Genomic DNA, 23,747 nt, shown 5'->3' with positions numbered 1-23,747 from the left:
ATTGTTCCAAATTGGGGACATCGAAGAATTACTCGTTGTGAGAGAGTATTTAGTCTTATTAGCCTCCCAGATAGACAACGAGTTGGTTATTGAGGAAAGCGGCATGTCAGCAGATCGTCGTGCTGTTTTAGGTAGCCAAATCAAGTTGCGTATTTTTAAAGGAGCGCAGGCAGCACTCTCTAATTCCACCCACCGTTTTAAATGTGGACTGGATTGCCATTGAACAATTTGGCTTAATTGAGCCGCTTTGTAATATGAGAGCAGGCAGGGTACCGCTAGGCCCCCTGCTAGGACAGATCTTTTCATATTTAATTTGTTGACTCTCGGTTTTTTCCCTCCCCAGATAAATTTAGAGATTGCAGACTGAAGTGAGAGCAAATCCTTCAGTCTGAGTGGCACTGGTAACGTCTGGAAAAGGTATAGGATACGGGGGAGTAGGTTCATTTTGACGCTATGTATCCTACCTATCCAGGATATTCGTATAGAGGACCATTTATGGAGGTCAGCTATCAACGTCCGAATTAGGTTGGGGTAATTTGCATTGTAGGTGTCTTTGGTGTTCTTGGCTATGTGGACTCCTAGATATTTTATGTATTTCTGTTGCCAGTGGAAGTTAAAATTCAGTTGCAATAACTTCTCTACGTGTCTAGGGAGATTGATGTTGAGGGCTTCAGATTTAGCTTGATTTATTTTAAATCCCGAAATGCTCGAGAATCTGTCCAATAAATCCAATAGGTTTGGCAAGGAGGTGAGGGGCTTTGAGATAATTAGTAGGATATCATCTGCGTACAGGGCCGCTTTATGTGTTTGAGAATATACGTTTAACCCTGAGATGTCCGGGTTGCCTCTAATTTGCGCCGCCAGTGGTTCTATACATAGAGCGAACAGGAGAGGGGATAATGGGCATCCCTGTCTCGTGCCACTCTTAATTTGAAAGGGGAGAGATGGAAAGCCCTGGTGTATTACCCTGGCGGTAGGTCCTGAGTACAGCGAGAGAATCGCTCTACTCACCTGATCCCCAAAGCCAAATGCCGCAAGCGTCTCCTTCAGGTAAGGCCAGTCTATCCTATCAAAAGCTTTTTCTGCATCCAGACTTAACAGCATACTTTGTGTGTTATTTTTAGTGGCCAATTCTACCAGATCAATAAATCGCCGGGTATTGTCCGCTGCATGTCTGCCTTTAATGAATCCGACCTGATCTGGGTGTATAAGTCTGGGTAGGATTAGACATAATCTATTGGCCAATAGTTTAGCGTATATTTTAATATCAGTATTGATTAGGGATATGGGCCTATAACTTTTGCAGTCCAGCGGATCTTTACCTGGTTTATGGATTAATGATATAGACGCCTGTAACATCTCTCTGGGGATGGGGGCTCCTGCTAATATTGCATTGAACACGTGGAGCAACCTAGGGGCTAGTACTTTGGTAAATTTCTTATAGTATAGCCCCGAGAAGCCATCTGGCCCTGGGGCTTTTGAGGGTTTGAGTTCCTTAATGGCTTGTGACACCTCCTCTATAGTGAAATCAGCGCCCATGGCCTCTCTCTCTGCCTCTGTCAATCTCCCTAGTTTTGAGCTGGCTAAGAAATCTCTCAGCTTCTCGCTCGTTTTAGCGTTATGTGCCACTTTCTCTCCATTATATAGTGTTTCATAGAACGAACCAAATTCTTCTACTATTTTCTTAGGGTTGGCCGTGGGGGTGCCTGATTTTAAGCGTATAGCTTGGATATTAAACTTCACTTGTCTGTCTGTAATTTTTGAGTCCCTTTCCCGTTTTCTCCTAGCTGTGGTGCTAATTAGTATGCCCCTCAGCGTCGCTTTGTGAGCCTCCCATAATACAAACTGGGAATCTACAGAGCCTGTGTTTGTGTGGAAGAATTGAACTATTTCTTCCTTTATTGTCTCATAAATCTCAGGAATTTTTAGGATTGATTCGTTGAGCTTCCAGTTCGCTCCTGGTCTGCCTGTTCGGATGTGCTCGCACCTTAACTCTATCGGTGCATGGTCAGACCATGAAATATCATGGATCCCAGCTCGGGAGACCAGAGGAACCAGTTGGCAAGAGACGAAAAAATAATCAATTCTGCTGTAGGAGCCGTGTGGGTGGGAATAGAATGTATAGTCCCTATCAGTCGGGTGTAGTTCTCTCCATACACTACCGACACACTTTATTAAAGTGTGGCCGGTACCGTAAGCCGGGAGATTTCCTGGCTTGCTAGTGGCCGCCCCTCGGCGTGCCGCGCGTCATAGACGCGCGGTCACGCGTCTTCGGGAGCCTGCGCCCCCTGCACGCGCGTCCAGGGCTCCCCGAGGGAGCCCTGGTGTCCCGCGATCGCGGGACGGCGGCAGGGGGTTCCGGGGGACCCGGCGGACCCGGCAGCGGTAGGGAGAGCGCCCCGATCGGAGGGCGCTCTTCCGCTGCTTCGGCGCGCGCCCGTCACCCTCGGGCGCGCGCCAGGCTACTGCTGCGGCCAAGAACGGCAAATGCTCGAATAAACTTGGCCGCAGCAGTATGTCAGTCAGTTGGTTGTCTTTGAGGCCCTTGCGTAAAGAGGTCCCCACTTTTTTATGTACTGTGCCCGTATTCCCTGATCTGTCTAGATTTGGTTGCATGACCATGTTGATATCCCCTGCGAGTATTACGCCGCCCCTTGCGACGGTGCGTAGAGTCCGAAAAAAGTCTTCAAAGAAGACTGCGTCCTGCTCGCAGGGGGCATAGATTGTGGCTATTGTGATGCATTGCTCCCGTATCGTGCCCACTAGTATAACAAAGCGTCCCTCTGTGTCTCTTTTAATAGTTTGGGCTACAAATGGGATTTTATTATGGAACAAGATGGCCACTCCACATTTTTTAACCGGTGCGGAGGAAAGGTAGAACTGGGCATAGTCTTTGTCTAGGAATTTAGGCGCGTTGGTCTTGCTAAAATGAGTCTCCTGTAACATTAAGACATCTGCGTGTTTTCGTTTATAGTCAGTGAAAGCTATTTTTCTCTTGGTTGGGCTATTAAAGCCCTTAACGTTATGTGATATAAGGGTTAACGCCATCACTTAATGTGTGAGAAGTGTAACAAGCTAAAGTTTGATGACTCACCCTGTCCACTTTGTCCCTTGTTCAACTGGCGGACGTTTTTGGTGTTACCACCCGGCAAAGTTCTTGTGTTCCGTCTAGGTCGGCATCCTCCCCGGCCGGGTGGGGAAAGGATTGGGAGGGGTAGGGAGGGAGGAGACAGTACAAGGGAAAACACATAAGGGGTAAAGCAAAATTGGAAACATAAGTTAAACCGCTTTGTAATAATGAAAAAAAATAAAAGAAAAACCAGAGCTCCCCTCGGGGTCCCCCGAGTGGGAGTCTGACGCCCAATGGGCAGGTCGGTATGCCTGACCTTCCAAAATGGCCGGCTTTCCCTTCCCGGGACCGACCCCCCTGGGACTTGTTTGAGGTCCTGATTCGTCAGGGACCTATATGAGGAACACATGTACGACATCGTGGGTGAATCCCACCGGCGCAAAACTGATAACTAACTTAACCTTAAACTGTAGCGTGAATTTTAACTTTATAACGACTTACAGCAGTACCTAAGTTATAGTGAGTGCATATCCATATATATACATGCATATAACCAGCATTTGAATGAACCCAATTATTTAATGATTTAATGAACATATTTAACATATTTAACCCATTAACCCTATATAACATATGAACCATAAATAACATATATAACCTATAACATATACAACAGATGCAACAGATATTCTATACCATCTAACATACATATAACATAACATACAGAGCCTCATTGAAACTTTATTGGGAAGGGCTCCGCGTCAGATGGTGACAAGTGAATTGAATCTTTCTTTACCCCCTCTTTCGTTATCCCCCCCTCCCCCACCTCTTTATCTCACCCCCCCTTCTTTATATCCTCCCCCCTTCATTATATCCTCCACCCCCCCTTTCATCATCATCCTCCTCCCCCCTTTCATCATCATCCTCCCCCCCTTTCATCCTCATCCCTCCCCCCCTTTATCCTCATCCTCCCCCCCTTTCATCCTCATCCTCCCCCCACTTTCATCCTCATCCTCCCCCCCCCTTTCATCCTCATCCTCCCCCCCCCTTTCATCCTCATCCTCCCCCCCCCTTTCATCTTATTCCTCCCCCCTCCTTTCATCCTCATCCTCCCCCCCCCCTTTCATCCTCACCCCCCCCTTTCATCTTCATCCCCCCCTTTTGTCCTCCCCTCCCTTTCATCTTCATCCCCCCCTTTCATCCTCATCCTCCCCCCCTTTCATCCTCGTCCTCCCCCCCTTTCATCTTCATCCCCCCCTTTCATCCTCATCCCCCCCCTTTCATCCTCATCCTCCCCCTTTCATCCTCATCCTCCCCCTCCCCTTTCATCCTCATCCTCCCCCTCCCCTTTCATCCTCATCTTCCTGCTCCCCTTTCATCCTCCTCCCCCCTTTCATCCTCCTCCCCCCTTTCATCCTCCTCTCATCCTCATCCTCCTCTCCCCCCCACCCTTCCGATCTCAGCTTCCACCTCTCTCCATTTCCCCCCCCCCCCCCCCTGTGTCCCCGGCCCCTGTGCTATCGCGGACCGTCCCCCTCTGCAGAGTCTCCCTGCAATGTGCGCAGTCACGTGGGGCCGCGCCGTCCTCTCGCGAGAGAGCGGCCCCTGGCTTGTCGCCTGGCAGTGACGTCAGCGGCAAAGCCCGCGAAAACCGGAGCCGCTCCCGCCGAGCACAGGGAGGGATAGAGGCAATATGGCTGCCCTCCAAAAGTCAGCGACGGACCCGCAGGAGGGCAGCCGCAGGTCTGGGAGGGCAGCCGCAAGTGTGGGAGGGCAGCCGCAAGTGTGGGAGGGCAGCCGCAAGTGTGGGGGGGCATCCGCAAGTGTGGGGGGGGCATCCGCAAGTGTGGGGGGGGCATCCGCAAGTGTGGGGGGGCAGCCGCAGGTCTGGGGGGTAGCCGCAGTAGTGGGGGGGGGTAGCTGCAGTAGTGGGGGGGGGGTAGCTGCAGTAGTGGGGGGGGGGTAGCTGCAGGAGTGGGGGGTAGCCGCAGGAGTGGGGGGGGGGTAGCCGCAGGAGTGGGGGGGTGGGGTAGCCGGGTCACCGGAGGACGCGCTTACGATGCCTCCCTCCGGGTGAAGCAAGATACTGCAGCTGAAACACCCCAGCTGGAAGGTAAAACGAAAAGGCAAAATGACATGATGAAGGTTCTGAACACCAAAAGGGATCCCTTTTATATGATTATTTCTTTGCTTGAGCACTTCCAAATTTCATGGGGTGAGAACTCAGTTATGGGCCGCTGCTGATCCCGTTGCTCCTGCCGCCGACCGCGGAGCCCCTGCTTTGCTCCACGTGGGTAAGGGTACATCTGCGTCTCCTGCTTCTGCTCGTGGGGATGCCCGCAAGACCTCCGCCGCTCCCCCTGCGCCCAGCTTGCCGAGGAATCCCTCGCCGTCTTCCAGGCATCTCAAGGTATGTGCTACCCCATTCCGCAGCACCATTACTGCACATGGGAATAGCCACCGGTATCTAATCTGCTGGTCCCTCAGAATTTTTGTAATGGGGGCTAGGGATTTTCTTTTGGCCAGCGTGGCAGGGGACAGGTCTTGGAACACCTGGAATTTCACTTTATCAAACTCCATATGTTTAGTGTCCCGTGATATCTTGCATACCTCCTCTTTTGTGCGGTAATGGTGGAACCTGATAACAATGTCTCTTGGGGGGTCCCCTGCCTGAGGTCTTCCTCTCAGGGCGCGATGACATCTGTCTAACAGTAGCTCACGGTCCGTCTTGTCAGGGAAGAGTTGTTCTAGCCACTTGGTGGCAAAATCCTCTGGGTCGGTGACAGTCTCAGGGACCCCCCTTAGACGGATATTACTTCTTCTGTCCTCAATCTTTTCCTCTAGGAATCTGACCTGGTCCCTCAGCTTAGTTACTTGTTTCTGGGTTTGTGCCAGTGCAGTAACGGTCTCATCAGACTTAACCTCTAGGGAGTTTGTTCGCTCACCTATGGCATCCATATCTTTCCTGAGAGCCCAAAGTTCTGTTGTAAAAAATTGCTTCATTTCAGCAAAGCTTTCATATCCTTGCGCCTCATTACATCCATGTCGTCCGATGCAGCACTTGCATTTTCTCCCTCATGGTCTGTCATGGTGGGTTGTGCAGGGGATTCAGGTATGTCTCCCTGTGCTGTCTCTCCTTTTTTGAAATAAGTAGAGACTGTCTGGGTTTTTCTTCGAACTGTTTTGTTAGAAGCCATCCTGGTATGTTTAGAGATTCTTTACTGCTGGTTGTGTTGCTGTTGTCGCGATTTTGCTTTAGTTATTGATATAACTAGTGCCGGTGGGAATGGAGCTCAGGTACTAAGCAGCCATTCACCTCCCCGTCGTCACGTGACCCTTTTAAATGTTGGAGGCTCTCCCACCCTGAAGAAGTTAAATGAAAGTTAAAGTACTACTGTATAAAATACATACAAAGAATCCTTTAGATTTGTTTTGTAGTCTGTTGTACCACAGAGTAGGAGTTTTGGGTCGTTTGCAATTTTAGTTTTACCCATGTGCTTCTCTCATTGAAGCTCAGCTGTGTAATTTCCACCTCCCCCAAGGCAGTGATTTCTTACAGTCAGACAATTACTGGTGTCAGCAAACATGTTGCTAAGGTTCACTTGATGATTAGTGCTTGATATTTTGTTGAAGGAATAATTTGTGCATATCACTACAATAAGGAGATAAGCCACGATTCAAACAAATCACAACCGACACTCTCACATCTCCCATTACCAGCATTCAGAGATTTCAAGCCATTATTTTTTCCTAAATAAATAGAGACAAAGTGTATATTTGCTTTTACATAGGGCATGTAGCTATTGCAATGAACTACCAGGTACAGTATGTATGTACTCTTATAAATTACTAATGCATAGTCATTTCCTGAGTTAGTTTTTAAGCAACATGACTACAGTCCTACATTAACAAGTAAAAATAATATAGGGACGTCCTATTGGGATATAAAAGCTAGTAACTATATCATCTAGGGAAAAAAATTACATATAGGCAGTAAAAGTTCAGATATTTGACTGTAGTAATTTATTAAGGTTCCATCACTTTATAATCACAGTTATCCCAAAATGTATTGGGGTCTTTTAGTTTGTTTGCCACTTCTCAATACAGAAAAAAGAAACTAGATTTTACTGAAAAGCTGAACCAGGAGAAAATTGTTTTCCTGGATGGGTTGCTTTGTTTGTACTTCCTTAGTTAAAGCATTGTTGGACATGCTTCATAGTACAACAGACAATGGCCTAACGTTACCAAACAGGGAAATGCCTTGGTGCACAGAACTATCTGTGCAAAAGGAAGGGAGCTAAAATACGAAACTCATTTGTGTGCTGATTATCTGTATGTAAATGTATTATGTTTTAAGAAATTCTGAAAGACTTTGGAAACCTGTGTGAAGATGTGAAGGCACTCTTCAGGATCCTTACAACATTTTAACTCAGGCTATTTCAGCAATTTTGGGGCAATTAAACCTATAAGACCAGCACTACTGAAAATAATTTAAAGAATGCAACCCTCATTTCATAATATTACTCACCAGCAAATCAAGCCACTAAAATGGCAAACTTTCATACGGTATGTACCACTTAACCTGTACTACTTTGCTGTTAATTGTTTTAATTGAACATTGTAATATGTGTGTGTATATATATATATATTTATATATATATGTATATATATATATATTTTTTTAATATATATATATATATATATATATATATATATATATATATATCTACTATATATTTGTGAAAGCACTGTATGTTTGTCTGCATGGCCTGTGTCCCTAGGGGAAATCTCATTGGTCCCTTGGGCCGCCCGCCCCCGCACATCTCTCATTGGCCTGAGGCGGAGTGACGGCCCAAAACACACACACACACACACACCACCCCCCCTTGCTCTCTGCGGCTCTCCCCTCACATAGACCGCTCCCCAACTGACCATCCCCGAGAGCGCTCCCCACGGCTCTCACCACCCATAGGCCACTCCCTCACCCGGCGCTCTCCCTCACCCGCTCACCCCCCGCTCACCCCCCCCTGCTCACCCCCCCCACACACACACTCAGCACGCTCTCTGCGGCTCTCCCCTCACACAGGCCGCTCCCCGTCCCCGAGGGCGCTCCTCCGGCTGTCTCCGCCTCTCCCCACGAGAGGCACAGCACCTCACCGGAGCGTGTCAGCCTCGCCGCGGAGGAGCCCGAGGTGGAGGAGGAGGGTGGCCGTGACCCGGAGGAAGAGGGGCGCGGCCACCCATAGGCCACTCCCTCACCCGGCGCTCTCCCTCACCCACTCACCCCCCGCTCAACCGCCCCCCTCACTCACCCCCCGCTCACCCCCCCCCCCCACACACACACACAGAGCACGCTCTCTGCGGCTCTCCCCTCACACAGGCCGCTCCCCGTCCCCGAGGGCGCACCTCCGGCTGTCTCCGCCTCTCCCCGCGAGAGGCACAGCACCTCCTCACCGGAGCGTGCAAGCCTCGCCACGGAGGAGCCCGAGGTGGAGGAGGAGGGCGGCCGTGACCCGGGGGAAGAGGAGCGCAGCCGTGTACAAGGTGAGTACACGCAGAGGAATGGGTTATTTACTGCGTCCCTCCTCCCCCTGCCCTTTGCCCCCTGCCCCCCCAGCCCATTGCCCCCTGCCCCCCCTGCCCTCCCTGCCCCCCCTACCCCCCTGCCCTTTGCCCCCTGCCCTTTGCCCCCTGCCCTCCCTCCCCCTGACCTTTGCCCCCTGCCCTCCCTCCCCCTGACCTTTGCCCCCTGCCCTCCCTCCCCCTGCCCTTTGCCCCCTGCCCTCCCTCCAACTGGCCTTTGCCCCCTGCCCTCCCTCCCCCAGCCCTTTGCCCCCTGCCCCCTGCCCTTTGCCCCCTGCCCCCCCTACCCACATGCCCTTTGCCCCCTGCCCTTTGCCTTCCCTCCCCCTGCCCTCCCCTCCCCCCTCCCCCTGCCCTTTGCCCCCTGCCCTCCCCTCCCTCCCCTGCCCTTTGCCCCCCCGCCCCTCCCTGCCCTTTGCCCCCCTGCCCCTCCCTGCCCTTTGCCCCCCCGCCCCTCCCTGCCCTTTGCCCCCCACCCCTCCCTGCCCTTTGCCCCCCCGCCCCTCCCTGCCCTTTGCCCCCCCGCCCCTCCCTGCCGTTTGCCCCCCCGCCCCTCCCTGCCGTTTGCCCCCCCACCCCTCCCTGCCATTTGCCCCCCTGCCCTTTGGCCTCCCCACCCTTCTACGCCCCTTGCCCCCCCCGCCCTTTGACGCCCCTCGCCCCCGCCCTTCGACGCCCCTCCCCCCCCCACCCTTCCACTTCATGCTCCCTGCCCTTCCACGCCCGGGCAACGCCGGGTATATCAGCTAGTATATATAAATATATATATATATATAAACTTATTTCATATAGCACTTTTGTCCCAATGGGACACAAAGCGCTTATCAATTGCAGTATAGTGCGTGGTACTGTACGCAGCACATAGAAATTTAACAGACACAGACCCTGCCCAAATTATCTTGCAATCTATGTTGTTGGTGCATGAGGTGCAGGCAGATAAAGTGACTTGCCCAAAGTTAAAAGGAGCACCGGAAACAGAACCAGGTTTCCCAAACCCAGTGGCGTTGATTAGAGTCAGTGTTTTTACTCACCGAGGAGAGAGAGGCTGTGTGGTAAGGCACTTCTTAACACCCAAGGTGTCACAGAAATGTGTGTGTATACAGCGATGTACAGAATTCAGAAATGTGTGTTTATACAAATATATACATATATACTATATGTAAGCCTTTTAATTTTCCTCAGACTAACGCCTACTGCTGATGTGGGGGCCTGAGTCCTCTTTTTATATACGTTATCACACTTGCACCCATAGATAAGACAAAGGGAGGCAGACTAATGTAATATTTATAGCACAACGGTATTTATAAAGTAATCAGAAATAAATATTCAAGATCCATATGATCCTCAACAGAAGGATCATTCAATGCATGCACAGTACATATGAACATAACACTCCCCACTAAACACTTCGTAGGTGTATGTGTCAGTGTCTGTTCCTGTAGCTACCATATCAGGGGTATAAAGGGCAGTGTATTGGTTCCAGCACACAGTTGAAGTACTTATTTACTGTGTGGTGTGGCAGGTCTGTAAATGCTTTAGTGCCCCTTTACTTGGCTTCCGGTGAGGATCCCCTCAATTGCACTGCCTGTCTCCTGATGTTAAACCGATGTCTCCTCTGCTTCACTTCCACTCTCATGATCGGCCTGCAAAGCTCCCTTTAGCCAGCATCCACTTACTCGTGCATTATTGCGGCCTGGCTCCTTGTCTCCACTGGTCTACCCAAGATCCCTCAGGTTATGGCAGCTCTGTCCCCATTTTCTCCGCCCAGCCTTCTTAAAGTCTCCTCTCCCTTAGTCCCTCCTCTCCATACTCCATTATCATAGGCTGCTGTCATGTCCGTCATGTCACATTTTCAGCACTTTGGAGAGGAGCCAGACAGCGGACAGTGCGTGTGATTGCTGCATGCATTTTACAAGGGGTTACATATATACTGTATATATGTGTGTCTAATTGTGGCATGTATATGTGTAGTCCGCAGCTTGTAAAATAGTAAGCTCAGATGTCTTCCTACAGTGTGTATATAAAGTGTATACACCGTAGAATCTGTCTACTATATTTGATATCAGTATACAGCATGAATAGGTAGCACTGGGAAGGCAGAACTAAAATATAATATTAATGACAACTTTTCAAGAGGTTTGTATGTTAAAATGGCAATTAGATAACTGTATGCCTGTATCTATATTGTTATATGTCAGATTTGCAGTTAGGTTCACTTTCCATCTCTGGTGCATTGTAATTCCTGTAATAGAAATATCATGTATATCTGCAAATCGCATCAATGTCCTGTCACATTACATACAATATAATTAATTCTAAGTAAAGGGCATCATTACCTGTTAACTCCGACAGATGTGTCTAATTGGGTGTTTAATTGGGTCTTGCGTTGCACTTCACTCCATATGGACCTCAGCACTTTTATTGAATATACATAAAGGTATATATGTTTTATTGTCTAGTGTTTCTCATTTTTTATCATGCTACAGCTCAACCCCGTTATAACACGATCCGTTACAACGCGAATCCGCTTATAACGCGATTCAAGCGTGGCCCCCAATTTTCGTATTTATGAATACCTTACAACACGATTATTGGTGTCTTAAATACTTTATTGTACAATGCATACAATTGTACATTCTTTATAACGCGATCCGCTTATAACGGAATGTGATTCTTTGGACCCCAAGCACAGCGTTATAAGGGGGTTGGGCTGTATTAATGTTCTGGACCCTACAGACATAGAATGAATACAGTGTATTAACAATAACCAAAACTGATTGTTAATGTAAATGGTCATTAACTAACGATATAGCTACAATCTCCAAAGTGGGAGACCTCCTTCATTTCCACTCCTCTAGTTCTTAAACTTCTCAAATGAGTTTCCTGTCTTGGGCAGTGGGTTAGAAGGAAGGAGCCTCTTGACCAAGCTGCAGGTGTACTTTGGTGGTCGCTCTGCCCTAATGGACTCAACTCTCCCATGCTTTGCAGTGATTAGCAGTTCAAGCCTCCAACTGCCAATCACTGTTGAGTTTGGGAACGTTGAAACGCAGAATACACTACAAGTCTCTTGGGCTCTCTTTCATTTCAGGGCTTAAAGGCCAGTGGAGGAGTGGATTTCTTATTGGGCCTCTCCCTACTGTAGATAGCCTACTGTTAGTAATCACTCAGAACCATTGCAATGTAATGAATAACAATTATTGTGCTGCAGGCCTTCCCATGCTAAATAAGTTAAGTTTAAATTAAATTAATCATGTACTAATGCCTTCAAAAAGTATCAAAAGTATGAACTGTAAAAAACAAATCTAGTTCTTACTTGTATGTTTTTCATATCACTTTTAGCTTTCTATTTGCTCAACTAAAAAAAATGATACGTGTATTACAAGCACTTTACAGTGAGTACAATTTGATGTGCCATTTTGCCCTATTAAATATGTACACTTATTTCAGGCAATTGAGTGCCCAGGCAATTTTGATGACTGAGTTTTCCGAGACACAATTTTTATTCTTATATGATATGCATTGGTCTTGTATTCTTGAATGTCTTTCTTATTTATTCAGAAATGTCATCACATTTACTTTATTTTTGTTATTTCAGGGAAGGAAAGTCCTAATTCAAAATGCTGTTATTCTGAAAGTGGTGGAGTTACGAAATTAGGAAACCACACAACTAATAGGTATCCGAAAACTCCTTGCCACCTGGATCTTTATTCTGAAGGTAAAAAGGATATTTATTGTACTAGCTAGTTCAATCTTTTAATCTTCAGTTATCAATGCATTGCCCCAATATCTCCTGCTATGTGTTATAACAGGGGTGCGCAAACTGGGAGGGTGGGCAGTTGCAGAGGCCCCGCGCTGTTCCCCAAGCATTACCATTAAATGCTGGGGGATGATATGAGGCCTCTGGAACTTAACTTACCTTGCTTCCGCCAGCGTCTGGAAGCGTCTCCATGGCAACGCGGCATCAAAAGCAGGGTCATGCGTCGTGATATCACGCACGGTGCCATAGCAACGTGCTGTCAAATGACACTACGGACACCACAGAGAGCGAAGGGGGGGGGGGCACAAGCACCAGAGGACAAGAGGCAGGGGGCGCAGGGGCAAACGTTTGCGCACCCCTGTGTTACGAATACAATATCATAAGTGTTGCCACAGTCTCGTCCAAAAATTAAAAAAGCTAGTAATGTAGATAGACACTGATTAGAGTTGCCAACTGGCTTAATATAATCCAAAATCCAGCCTGGCCAGATTTTTTAATTAGGTTTACAAGAAGACATGCAACAACCCAAATTGGCTGAGTCTTTCCATTGGCAATTTAATTAATTTATTTTTTGCTTGGACTGAATTGACGACTCTAGGAGATCAGAATCCATGTCAAGACTTTCACTGCGATCTTAAATTTATATATTCTCCTTTACTAGACTTGTTTTCTTTTACGAGATAAAACTGTTTTTCTTTCACAAGCTACCTTGTATTGTGCCTTTGCATTTTGATCACATCAATTATTACAATGTTCTTCATTACATGTATAATTTGTAGAAACATTTCTAAAAGTTTCTTTAGGGGGAATGTTAAAAAACATTGCATTGCATTTAACCTTGATTTTTTCATGCATTCAATATATATCAAACCCTACCTCAAATTTGCACATGAAAGTACTTATATGAAAGAATTTGAACTGGTACTATACTACTTTATCTCAGACAGGCAATAAAAGTGGTAGAGGACATGTTATGGCTAAGTAACACCAAGCATTCTTTAAGGTTTGCTTCATTTTCTTCAATATGTAAGACTTCAAAGGTTGGTTGGCAGATTTTTAACTAGGGATATTCTACTGACCCAAATATTAGGTGGCCAGTGGCCCTCACACATATCCACATTATATATAAGCACTATAAACATAACCACATGCACACACTTGATACATTCACCACATTCAAACAGCCACACACTATCCACATAAACATACATTTACCTGCAAACCATCACTGAAAAGTACAGTCGCACACTGACCCTAAGCAGCACACTCACCAACCCACACACACACACATTGACCAGCACAGACTCAGACTATGGCCAGCAAAGACTCAGACAATGAACACCACTTCCTACACCTACTGTTCAGTAGACTCAGACACACATACACTAATACGGACAATCACATACACACACAAACAAATACTGAGACAGACTGACCTACACACAATGACCTGCAGGAACCAGCACCCATAGGAGAGGCTGCAGTGCACAAAGCAGGGAGTATAGAGGACAGAGACCAGAGGAATAATTGCATGCAATCTGGCTCCTCATTGGTGCCCACTGTGGCCTGATCTGCAACTGCAGGTTCCTCTCCTAATTCATCAGATTTCTTCCCTTCAGGCTGCTGTTGGCTCAAATCTTTACAAACAGACCAACCCAGGAGGCAATTGCCCTTCTATCCCCCAAGCAAGATTGCCTGTCTATAATGTTAGTTGCCCTGCTATCAGAATAATAGAATTTAAAACTAAAAATGTAGGCTCAGCTTTTGGTTGTCAATCACTACAGTAATTGCTTGTGAGACAACTTAAGCTTAATGTATAATGTTTCACCAAACCAATGCATAAGAGAAAAAATACAGGCCCGCCACCAGGTTGTATGGGGCCCAGGACACAAATGTAATTCAGGGCCCCATGTTTATGAGCAGGGGCGGGTGTTTAGTTTGGGGGTATTGAGGGGGGGGGGGTGAAACGAGGAGCCTGTAAACCAGGGGGAGAATGCCTAGCTGCTTCTTGCATTTCTTTTGGCAGAGGAATGATCCTGTAAGTCGAGCCCAACTTCTGGGTTCGGCCAGGCGAACCTCTGTCAGCCACCAGACATGGCGCTCCCCCTCCCCCTGATGGCAGCCCTGCAAATATATATTTGTGTGCAAAAATATTATTTACATAAAACACATGGTAGCACATATAACTCATACTAAAATATATTTAATTTGTTAACAGCTATGAAGCAAAATTGAGCAATGCAGTATTTACTGAAATGTGGTTTCAAGTATCATTTATTAACAAAGCCAGCAAGCAAAGCCTTAACCATGAACTGCACGCACATTTTGAAAGGGTTAATCTAAGTTACCAGCACATCTGACTTGGTTGGGAACTAAAAAAATATGGGTTTAAATGCTCATTATTTTTCTTCTTTTATTTCCTCCATTCTCCATCTCCAGTCCTATACTTTATGAACAACATCCTTCAATATAGACAGGACCGAGATGGCTATATACATGGTTGAGCTGAAATAGTGACATGTTAAATATAAGAAAAATTGTATACAATTACATTCGCAAGACTGGAGACAGGGTGACAAATATCATATATGTTTGCTGTTTTTTATTCTGTTGCACAAGTCACCATACTTTATACAGTAGAATGCTTTTTTTGCACTAATTTATTGTAACATATATTGAAACATGATTTGTATTTTCTGATTTTTTTAAGTGTTCTGATTGGCTTGTTCGGTCACATGTTGCAAGCTGAATGAGCTTCTAATTCACAAAGCCTTCAATGTGTTGTAAAGTTGAACCGACTTTGAAGTTGCAATAAAATGGACTGCCTAATATACTATATTATATATGTACAAAGTTCACTAAACTTCTACGTTACAAATGAAAAAAAAAAACATTTTAAACGTTAACTGTTACCAATACTAAGGATTTCCAGAACTTGGTCTAATATAATTTCATTGTAGTTTTGTTATATACACTAATAAGTGGTAAAAGCTTTCAATACTATTAGCGAGGATCATATTCTGTACTGTTAAAACTGGTACTATGATTACAAATCAATGACATTATTCAGACATCAGTGGCAAATGTGTATGCATACTGTATGAATTGTGAGATACAAATACTAGTATAATAATCCATTAAAATATGTAGTTGTAACTGTACATGTCTACCCTGCTTTGCATCCCAGCTTTTAAAAGACATTCTAAACATGATTCCCATCCAGTTATTTCTCACTCCTTTGAAGAAAAGCTACAATCACTTCTCAGCTGACTCCACTATAGGGTAACCTTGAGTTCCTGAGTGTCGAACACCAAGGCTCTATTCTCTTTATGGTGGAAAACAGGAATAATAAGATGTGGGGACCTCTACATTAACTCCCATTGTAGGCCCTTCCAGGATTTCCATGATAGTTATGGTCTTTTTAATAAGCTTTTTTTTCTCTACCTGCAGCTAAGACGCTTCTCTACGTCCCTCAGTAAAAATAACCACACAAGGAGACCATTAAGCACTTTATTATAATTCTGAGAACAATAAAGGGACAGTCTCTTTATTTTACAGCTTACTCTCAATAGAAAATACGGTATAGAAAACAAAGTTCATGCTACAATGGCAGAGGGACCTGGGATGGGAGTTTGACTGTGGTGATCGGGGTTTTATCTTTGAGAGAATTTCCAAGTCCTCTATATGCTCTGCTAGCAAAGAGACTCGTTTCAAAGTCATGCATAGATGGCACTTCACCCCACATAGAATACATGCAATTTCTCAGTACCACTCTCCGAGTGTTGGAGGCAGTACAGTGATAGAGGCACTTTTCTCCCCTTCGGGTGGTCATGCCTCAGAATCAGCATCCTCTGGAAAACAGAGACCAGATAAGAAGACAAGATATGTATAGTAACATTACACTTTATTTATTTATTTATTTATAAAATATTTTACCAGGAAGTAATACATTGAGAGTTACCTCTCGTTTTCAAGTATGTCCTGGGCACAGAGTTAAGTTTACTCTTCAACTCTCCTATTATATAAATCCAGTTCGAACCTAGACAGGCCCACAGACAAACTAATTACCCACATATTGTCGGCAACAAAATGTGTCATTGCTAGCTCATGGAAACTCAAGAAATCTCCCACAAGTAATCAGATTGAAAACCAAATCCGGGATATAATGCTCATGGATAAATTAACCTCCATGCTGCATCAACCCCATCAAAAATTCCAGAAAGTTTGGGAACCATGGATAATTTTTAAATGAAGTATGAGAGGACATCCATTCTTCTCAATAAACAAATTACATTTCTTTGACTAACCTCTTTAGAAAATAAGTCTCCCAAATATGTCTGTTTGCAGTAGCATGATGAGCTATAACCTAAACGGTATACTTTTTTTTTTACAGCAGAAATGTGTATGCGTACTATACATGTTAAAAATAGAAGTAATGGCTTTGCGTGTTCTGTACCTACCTACGTTTAATAAAACCTTTTTCATCCACCCCCTCCCATATTACCCACTTTTATTTTCTATACCCACGCCCCCCCCCCCCCCCCTCAGAAAAACTCATTAAAAGTCAAGTTACAAACGTTTTTTTTTTTAGTTATGGAGTATACATATTAAAGTCCAGGCAAAATGAATGCAAAACATTTTCTTTCCATTTTTGCAGTTGGGAGACCTTGATATATAGATCCCAACGAGGTAAAAAAGTTTATTTATGTAAATGGACATTTTTAATCAAAGGTAAATTTAACAAAATATTTTTAAAAGGTCAATAACTGGAGACACATACACCAAGGACGCGAGAGTGTTTTAGACGGTCACACATAGAATTTGCAACATTACTTAATCACGTCTGTTACAGCCACAAAATAGATGGAATTGATGCTTTAATGCCTTTACCAACACAGGTTATTATTAGAGGCGTCAACCCCGGTTAGTTAAAAAAAGAATGGGCTCTAACAAATTACTTGTCTTTTTATATTCTAATCACTGTCACTGTCCCCTCACGCAGCTGTTCAATCTCAGACAAATATTGATGTAATTGATATTTGCTGATCCTTTTAAATATGGCAGAAATGGTAATTATTAGAAATGCATACGAAAAAGAATGACAATCTTTTGTATATGTTTTGGTTTCAGGCATTTGGGCCTACATTTTCACAAATATTAATATTGTATATTCAGCTATGAGATAAGCAATAGCCATAATAATGACGACCCTGTCTTCAATCCTTCCATTTTTCTTAAAATCACCGTACAGATATACTGTAGAAAATGTTATAACCTCATGTAACGTGGGTTAATGCCTAGAGTAACGTGTTAAATAACACGTTATCTCCTTAACCATTGTTTTCAATAGCACTACTGTTAAATAACGCTAGCTACAGTGTTAACACAACACAGCATTCCATGCAATATCCTGTGTTTTTTTTAAATAAATCAGTTCTGTCGTATTAGATAATCCTTACGACATTTTTTAAATTCACCTCTTAATGCCATTATTAATGAGTTTTAATATACTAAGCAACCTTTGATTTCTATAGCATTTTAACACACTTCCCAATAGTGCAAGATATTTGCAACACTTTCCTGCTTGTGATAATTTGTTGCCAATTTCCCAGCAGTTTGTGCTGCAATCTGTAAGAATAGATAATGTTATCTTAGCAATATAAGGCTAAGCCCATAGAGCTTTTGCCCGCACTGAGGCGTGCGCATCCATGAAGTCACCTGCGTGAAGCGGGTGTGTTTTTCAGACATGCTAGACGCACCGTCGGGGGGTGTGTCTAGGGGCGTGCCAGTGTTGTCACGGAGCTGGTTCGCCCTCATTGAGCAAACCGCTCATGAGACCTGCCCGTCGCGCCAAGAAATCAGTTTCAACTGATTCCTCGCACAACGTGCGCCCCCTCCTGCTGTCATGTGTGCCTGCACGGTCTATGGAAGCATTCAATGCCTTAAAGCAATGTGATTGCGCCGTGCTGTCTGCAGCAGCATAGACTTAGCCTTAGCATTGTAGCTGCTGAGTTACACTGATAGGATTGATTGGAACTGAAGGCAGCCATTTAGTGAACCCTGGGAAAGCAGGATCTTTGCTGATGAATCACGGGAGAACTTATCGATCAGCAGCTGAGGTAAATTGTTTTCAATAAAGGTAATCAAAGGCTGCATATATTAAAAAATATATATATAGTTTTTCTTTAAGTGCCTCTTCATTTGCCTCTTTAAAGAGTGCAATAAGGATGCGGCCCTGCTGCCTGTGCTGCACACGCGTCAGCGAGGCTGGCGGCGCGTGCAGCCGAGTCCCCCTGTATGCAGTGAGCTGCAGAGGGAAAGACGGGGGGCTTGACGGGGGAGGGGTGGGGCACGGCTGTGACCCCTCACCCGGCAGGTTTGCCCTCATTGGCTGAACTGTCGGTGGGCGTGAACTAGCGCTCCGTCGCCCGTGGCCAGCTCGATTTTCAGGTATCCGTGAAAAACTCAGAGCGCAGCGCAGCGGCCCCACCTCGCAGCGGGACCAGCCCCATTGAGGGGTAGCTCTTGTCCCTGCAGCGTCCGCCACAGCGGGCGCTGCAGTAGACAGCGGGGACCTGGCCTAATGTCTGCTACTGTTCATCTCTATGTTGTAGACTGGTGCTTTAAATAGAGCTTTACAAGATACATATTTGAAATTATTTTCAGCATAACTATCCAGATGTTGGCAATTATGTATTATTTCAAACTTCAGCTAAATATAAATTGCAATGTAATAAGTGCCTCCAGTAAAACTAACATTTTGTTAAGTGAGATGCTTTTTCCAGGAAGCCATTTTCTGGATATATATATTTCTCTTTTACTAATACTAATCTGCCTGCAAATAGCCCAAGTAACTGCATTTGTCCTCAGTCTACCAATTTCAAGATAGATAACATTGCAATGATGGTTCCGTATTGACTCCAAGAGTTAATTACTATAAAGGACCATTCTGATATCTTTAAATGTAACTATAGGGAAGTGTCAACTGAAACGAGGCATTTGTCTCTTTAAACTTAAACAGCTTCAAAAATGAAGCTTTTAACCTTTTTAAATTACAATCCGAGGACCGGGGAATGAATCAATTCATTTCTTTGAACAGCTATTTAAGAATCCTATTTTAGTTTCCTCAAAGGCATCCACTTGCTCTTTGTCCAAGTGCAAATCGAAAACTGTTTGACAAACTGCCCTATTGGCTTTGTAGCTATTTGTATTGCTATTCTGCATTGGCTGTCGCATATACCTACAGTATGTATGTAAAAGGGGGCATCAAAATTTGCTCTACCTTGAAGGGGAATTTACTGTGCTCATGCAATAACTAAAAATCAAATATATTGGTTCTTCCCACCTTATAATTATTGCAATTATAATAATATTTTTTTTGCATATATGTAATGTCTCTATATTAAATATTACTGTACTTCATATGGTCAGAGAAGAACCTTCTAGCAGGAATTCCTTCGACTATAAGGTGACACTATGTGTTCATTTGCATGTCATTTCCCAGAATCCCTGGCTGCACTGTAAGCACTGTATGCTAAGAGATAAGTGTGAAAAGCAGGGTTGCAGGCCTGTCTGAGATGTAAATGTGCTCACAAGTAGAGATGAGAGAATTCTGTCGGCGAATTTTGATACACCGTGGCTCATCCGGTCTCTTCGTTACGTGGATTTCAGCGGATCAGTCTAAAAAATGATGGTTCGCCTCCTGCGGATTTTTTATTGACACCGTCAATCCATTTGCAGATTCCACAATACTCTGACGGATTTTAAGAATCCAATCCGCGGATTCAGCAATTCAAATCCGCAAATGGATTTAAAATCCACCAGCGGATTGTATCCAATGGCGGTTTTGGATTTATCTGTCCGGATTGAAACTGTAATAACCCATTGGCGGATTTTACACAACGAAACAGAATGTTGAAACGCAAATTCGTAAAAATCTGGGAAGCGGATTTAGACTTTCACCCATCTCTATTCATATGTGATATTTTTACTTGCTTTGACTAATAGCAAAACAGTTACAGTACCTCACTTCTTCTCTCTCCTTCACTATGCTACATAACTATTATTTTTTATTATTTATACAAACCCACGGCAGCTGTACCAGTTATTCAAAAAAATTAGGCCATAGAAAAGGAAACACAATTGCGCTTGTTTAAAATGGCAACCAATAAAATGACATATATTTAGTACATTTTTTGCAAAATACAGTATTTATTTGAAAATGTATGCTTTAAAATGAATAATGTAATGGAGTTCAGTTGTAACATGCAGGGGCTTTAATATATTTTCCTATAAAAGAAAGTAATGCTGTTTGCGTTCTGAGTCATTTGTTTACATTGCCTTTATTCATAATCACAGCAGGTCTGGAGGTGTAACTGTATTGCAGTTTAAGAGCAAGTCTTTCCAAACGCTGCACTACAAAAAAACAATGTTATACGCTGTTGCTAATCACCATTAATTGTTTTTCTCAAACCACAGTTTTGTTGAACTGGTGTATAATCCATGCTCCATTTTGTGGTAAGATGTAAAGCAATGAACTAGATGATCAAAGAAAAATCAGACACATTACATTACGGTAAAAACGCCAGATGGTGTTAACAGTACACTTGCACTGACCACATAGTATCAAATGTTTTATTTAATCTCCAATTTATAATAATGATAGTACGTTCAAGTGGCTACACTCTAAATCAGGTGTCTAATTGGACTATAGTTAGAGGGACACTATTGTGCAATAGGCTGAGTAATTGCATATTCCTTTTATGTAATTTTATTATATAGTTCTGCAAGATTATATATGGAATGTCATAATTAGAAAAATATTTTTCACTACACACTAATACACTGCATTATGCATTCACTATACACTAATGAATTTTATGGCAGTACTAAGAGTAAGATGTTTCTATATATGATCCCTTAAAATAACTGTAAATTCATCTTTGTACCCTTTAAGCTGTCCAAACTACTGGGATGTAAATGCATTTTAGAACATACAGCTTTAGCTTTTGCAGGGCATCAACATTGTGCATTGGAAGGCATACGTTTATTGCTAAATGTGAACATGTGTATTCTTTAAATAAATTACTTTGTCATAAGTGATAACATAAATGCTGCAATACAATCTGCTGTTCTTCTCAACACTAGAGATTGCATTAAAATTGTAATGTTAATATATACAGTATTTGTCATGACTGGATCCACATTCTGTATCCTGATGCAGGTAAACTCAGTTGGGGGGTAATTTGTCAAGAACCAGATTTCTTCGCATATGCAGAATGGATGATTTTGTGTCTAATATAACTTTATTTGTTGAATGCATCTACCTTATATTAAAGAATGTTCTAATGAGAAATGGTGTGACGCACGTTTCTTAAATATTAGTGACACACTGTGCTCATTTGGATGTCATTACCCAGAATCCCTGGGTAATGTGGATGCATGGTATGCGAAGAGATAATGTTGAAAGACATGCGGATGTACCCGCAAGTGATATTTTTATTTATTAAATATTAGTCAAACTTACAGTGGATCCAAATTACATCCATTTAGCATTGCAATCAATCTCTGCTTCTTGATAAAACCTTGATAAGCTCACAACATCCATAGAAATCATTAGATGTATTTGAACACTATGGATTTTAACCCGAAGGTATCATCAGGCGTTTCCTCAACATAGAGACATATTTTACATCATTGAGTTTTCACTGAATCTCTTATGAACATTTTCAAGACAACAATTAGGTTAACCCAATACATTATTAGACACTAAGTAAAAAAAAAAAAGGAGTAAAAATAAGTGTTATTTATATGTTTATTTGAGAATTCCCTTTTTTTCATTACTTTCTACTTTTTGCGACATATTTCTTGCTGCCTCTGCCTTGTCTCTCTTGATGCCGAGTCAGGAAAACTATGGGGTTTCTCATTAATGACATGTGGTGACAGTTTACTTTATTGTACACTGATGGTTTTCTGACAGATATAGATGACATACTTTGAGTTTCCTGGAAAATGTTATTTAATCATGAACGGTGGGGTTTTAACACAGTCTCCCAGATTTACGAATGACGGCAGATGTACCAATTCTGACAAGCACACAGGGATTGCATTACATTTCATAGAATTGACACTATGTTATAAAAAGATCCTGGATACAAATAGATAAAAAATCATAGGAATTCCACCCTTGTTTGGATTCTTCTTAAAATGACTTGGATTATGATGTTAACAGAAACTTTTCTAGAAAATCTAAATATGTTTTGGTTAAGAGGCAATATAATATATTATAGTTATTGACCTTAAAAGAAACTGGCAGAGTTAATTGCAAAAGATACATTATAAATTTATAAATTAGGTATGCTGGCAATTCACATTTTAAAATTGTTAATCCAAAAGATAAGCAAATTGCTGGATATATATGTGTGTGTGTGTGTGTGTGTGTGTGTGTGTGTGTGTGTGTGTGTGTGTGTGTGTGTGTGTGTGTGTGTGTGTGTGTGTGTGTGTGTGTGTGTGTGTGTGTGTGTGTGTGTGTGTTGTCTGTTGTGTGTTTATATATATATACTATTATACACATTATACACATACATATCAGAATCTGTAAGAGATCTTTACTGCTGTACCTGCCAAATGTTCTGCTATTCTGGCTGCCTATATTAGTTTTGGAATCCACAATTTATGTCTGAATAAATTGTATATTTCCCATTACTGTCAATGTTGGGCTCCGTTTTTACCGAGATAAACGAGTGAAATTTATCCAGCTGAATGGATATGCATCACCGAACATTTTCATGCTTGCTGACAAGATAATAAATATTTGTAGGTACCTAATACCTTGGAGATACACTGTAGATGGGCACATTTTTTTAACGGCATTTGGTATGAATTTGGGAGGTCCTTTCACGCGGCTCGGTCAAAAATGGCACATTCACCTACTTTCGTTCAAATGTTTGCATACCGCTGGAGGGGAAGAGGGAGAGCTATTTTAGTAGAGCCCAAATTGCTATACGAAACAGATTTTGGAAGGAAAAAGCAAGAAAATCTGGGTATTTCTGTTGATTGGCCCATCTCTAGCAGTGTACTAAAGCAGCTGCTAGGTAGCTTCACTCTTGCAGCATTCTACTGTTCACTGATCACACTTGTAGCTATTCATACTCATAGACACTCACCATGGCTTCCTTTAAGAACAGACCTCTTCCACATTGCCGGTTCAATGTGCCTTGTGCACAAAAAAAGAACACACCTGAGAGATATGCAAAGTACAGGAAGGGAGTCAGGGGGAATACTGTCTAGGAGTATGATTTAGCTGTAAGCGTGAGCAGTAGATCTCAAAACTATGCT

The 23,747-nt window shown here is 43.5% G+C and overlaps 1 protein-coding gene across 8 annotated transcripts in view; it reads left to right on the top strand.

Annotated features, from left to right (window-relative positions):
- TENM2 (teneurin transmembrane protein 2) overlaps positions 1 to 23,747 on the top strand; it is a 2,373,952-nt gene that overhangs the window by 1,493,795 nt on the left and 856,410 nt on the right. For all 8 annotated transcript variants that reach the window (XM_075601896.1, XM_075601894.1, XM_075601892.1 and 5 more), the window contains one exon: positions 12,249 to 12,368. In XM_075601896.1, the coding sequence (XP_075458011.1) occupies positions 12,249 to 12,368 (120 nt within the window). The remainder of the gene's footprint in view (positions 1 to 12,248; positions 12,369 to 23,747) is intronic.

Source organism: Ascaphus truei, chromosome 5 (genome assembly GCF_040206685.1).
Source record: "Ascaphus truei isolate aAscTru1 chromosome 5, aAscTru1.hap1, whole genome shotgun sequence".
Classification (NCBI taxonomy): domain Eukaryota; kingdom Metazoa; phylum Chordata; class Amphibia; order Anura; family Ascaphidae; genus Ascaphus; species Ascaphus truei.
This window is presented reverse-complemented; position numbering and strand designations above follow the sequence as displayed.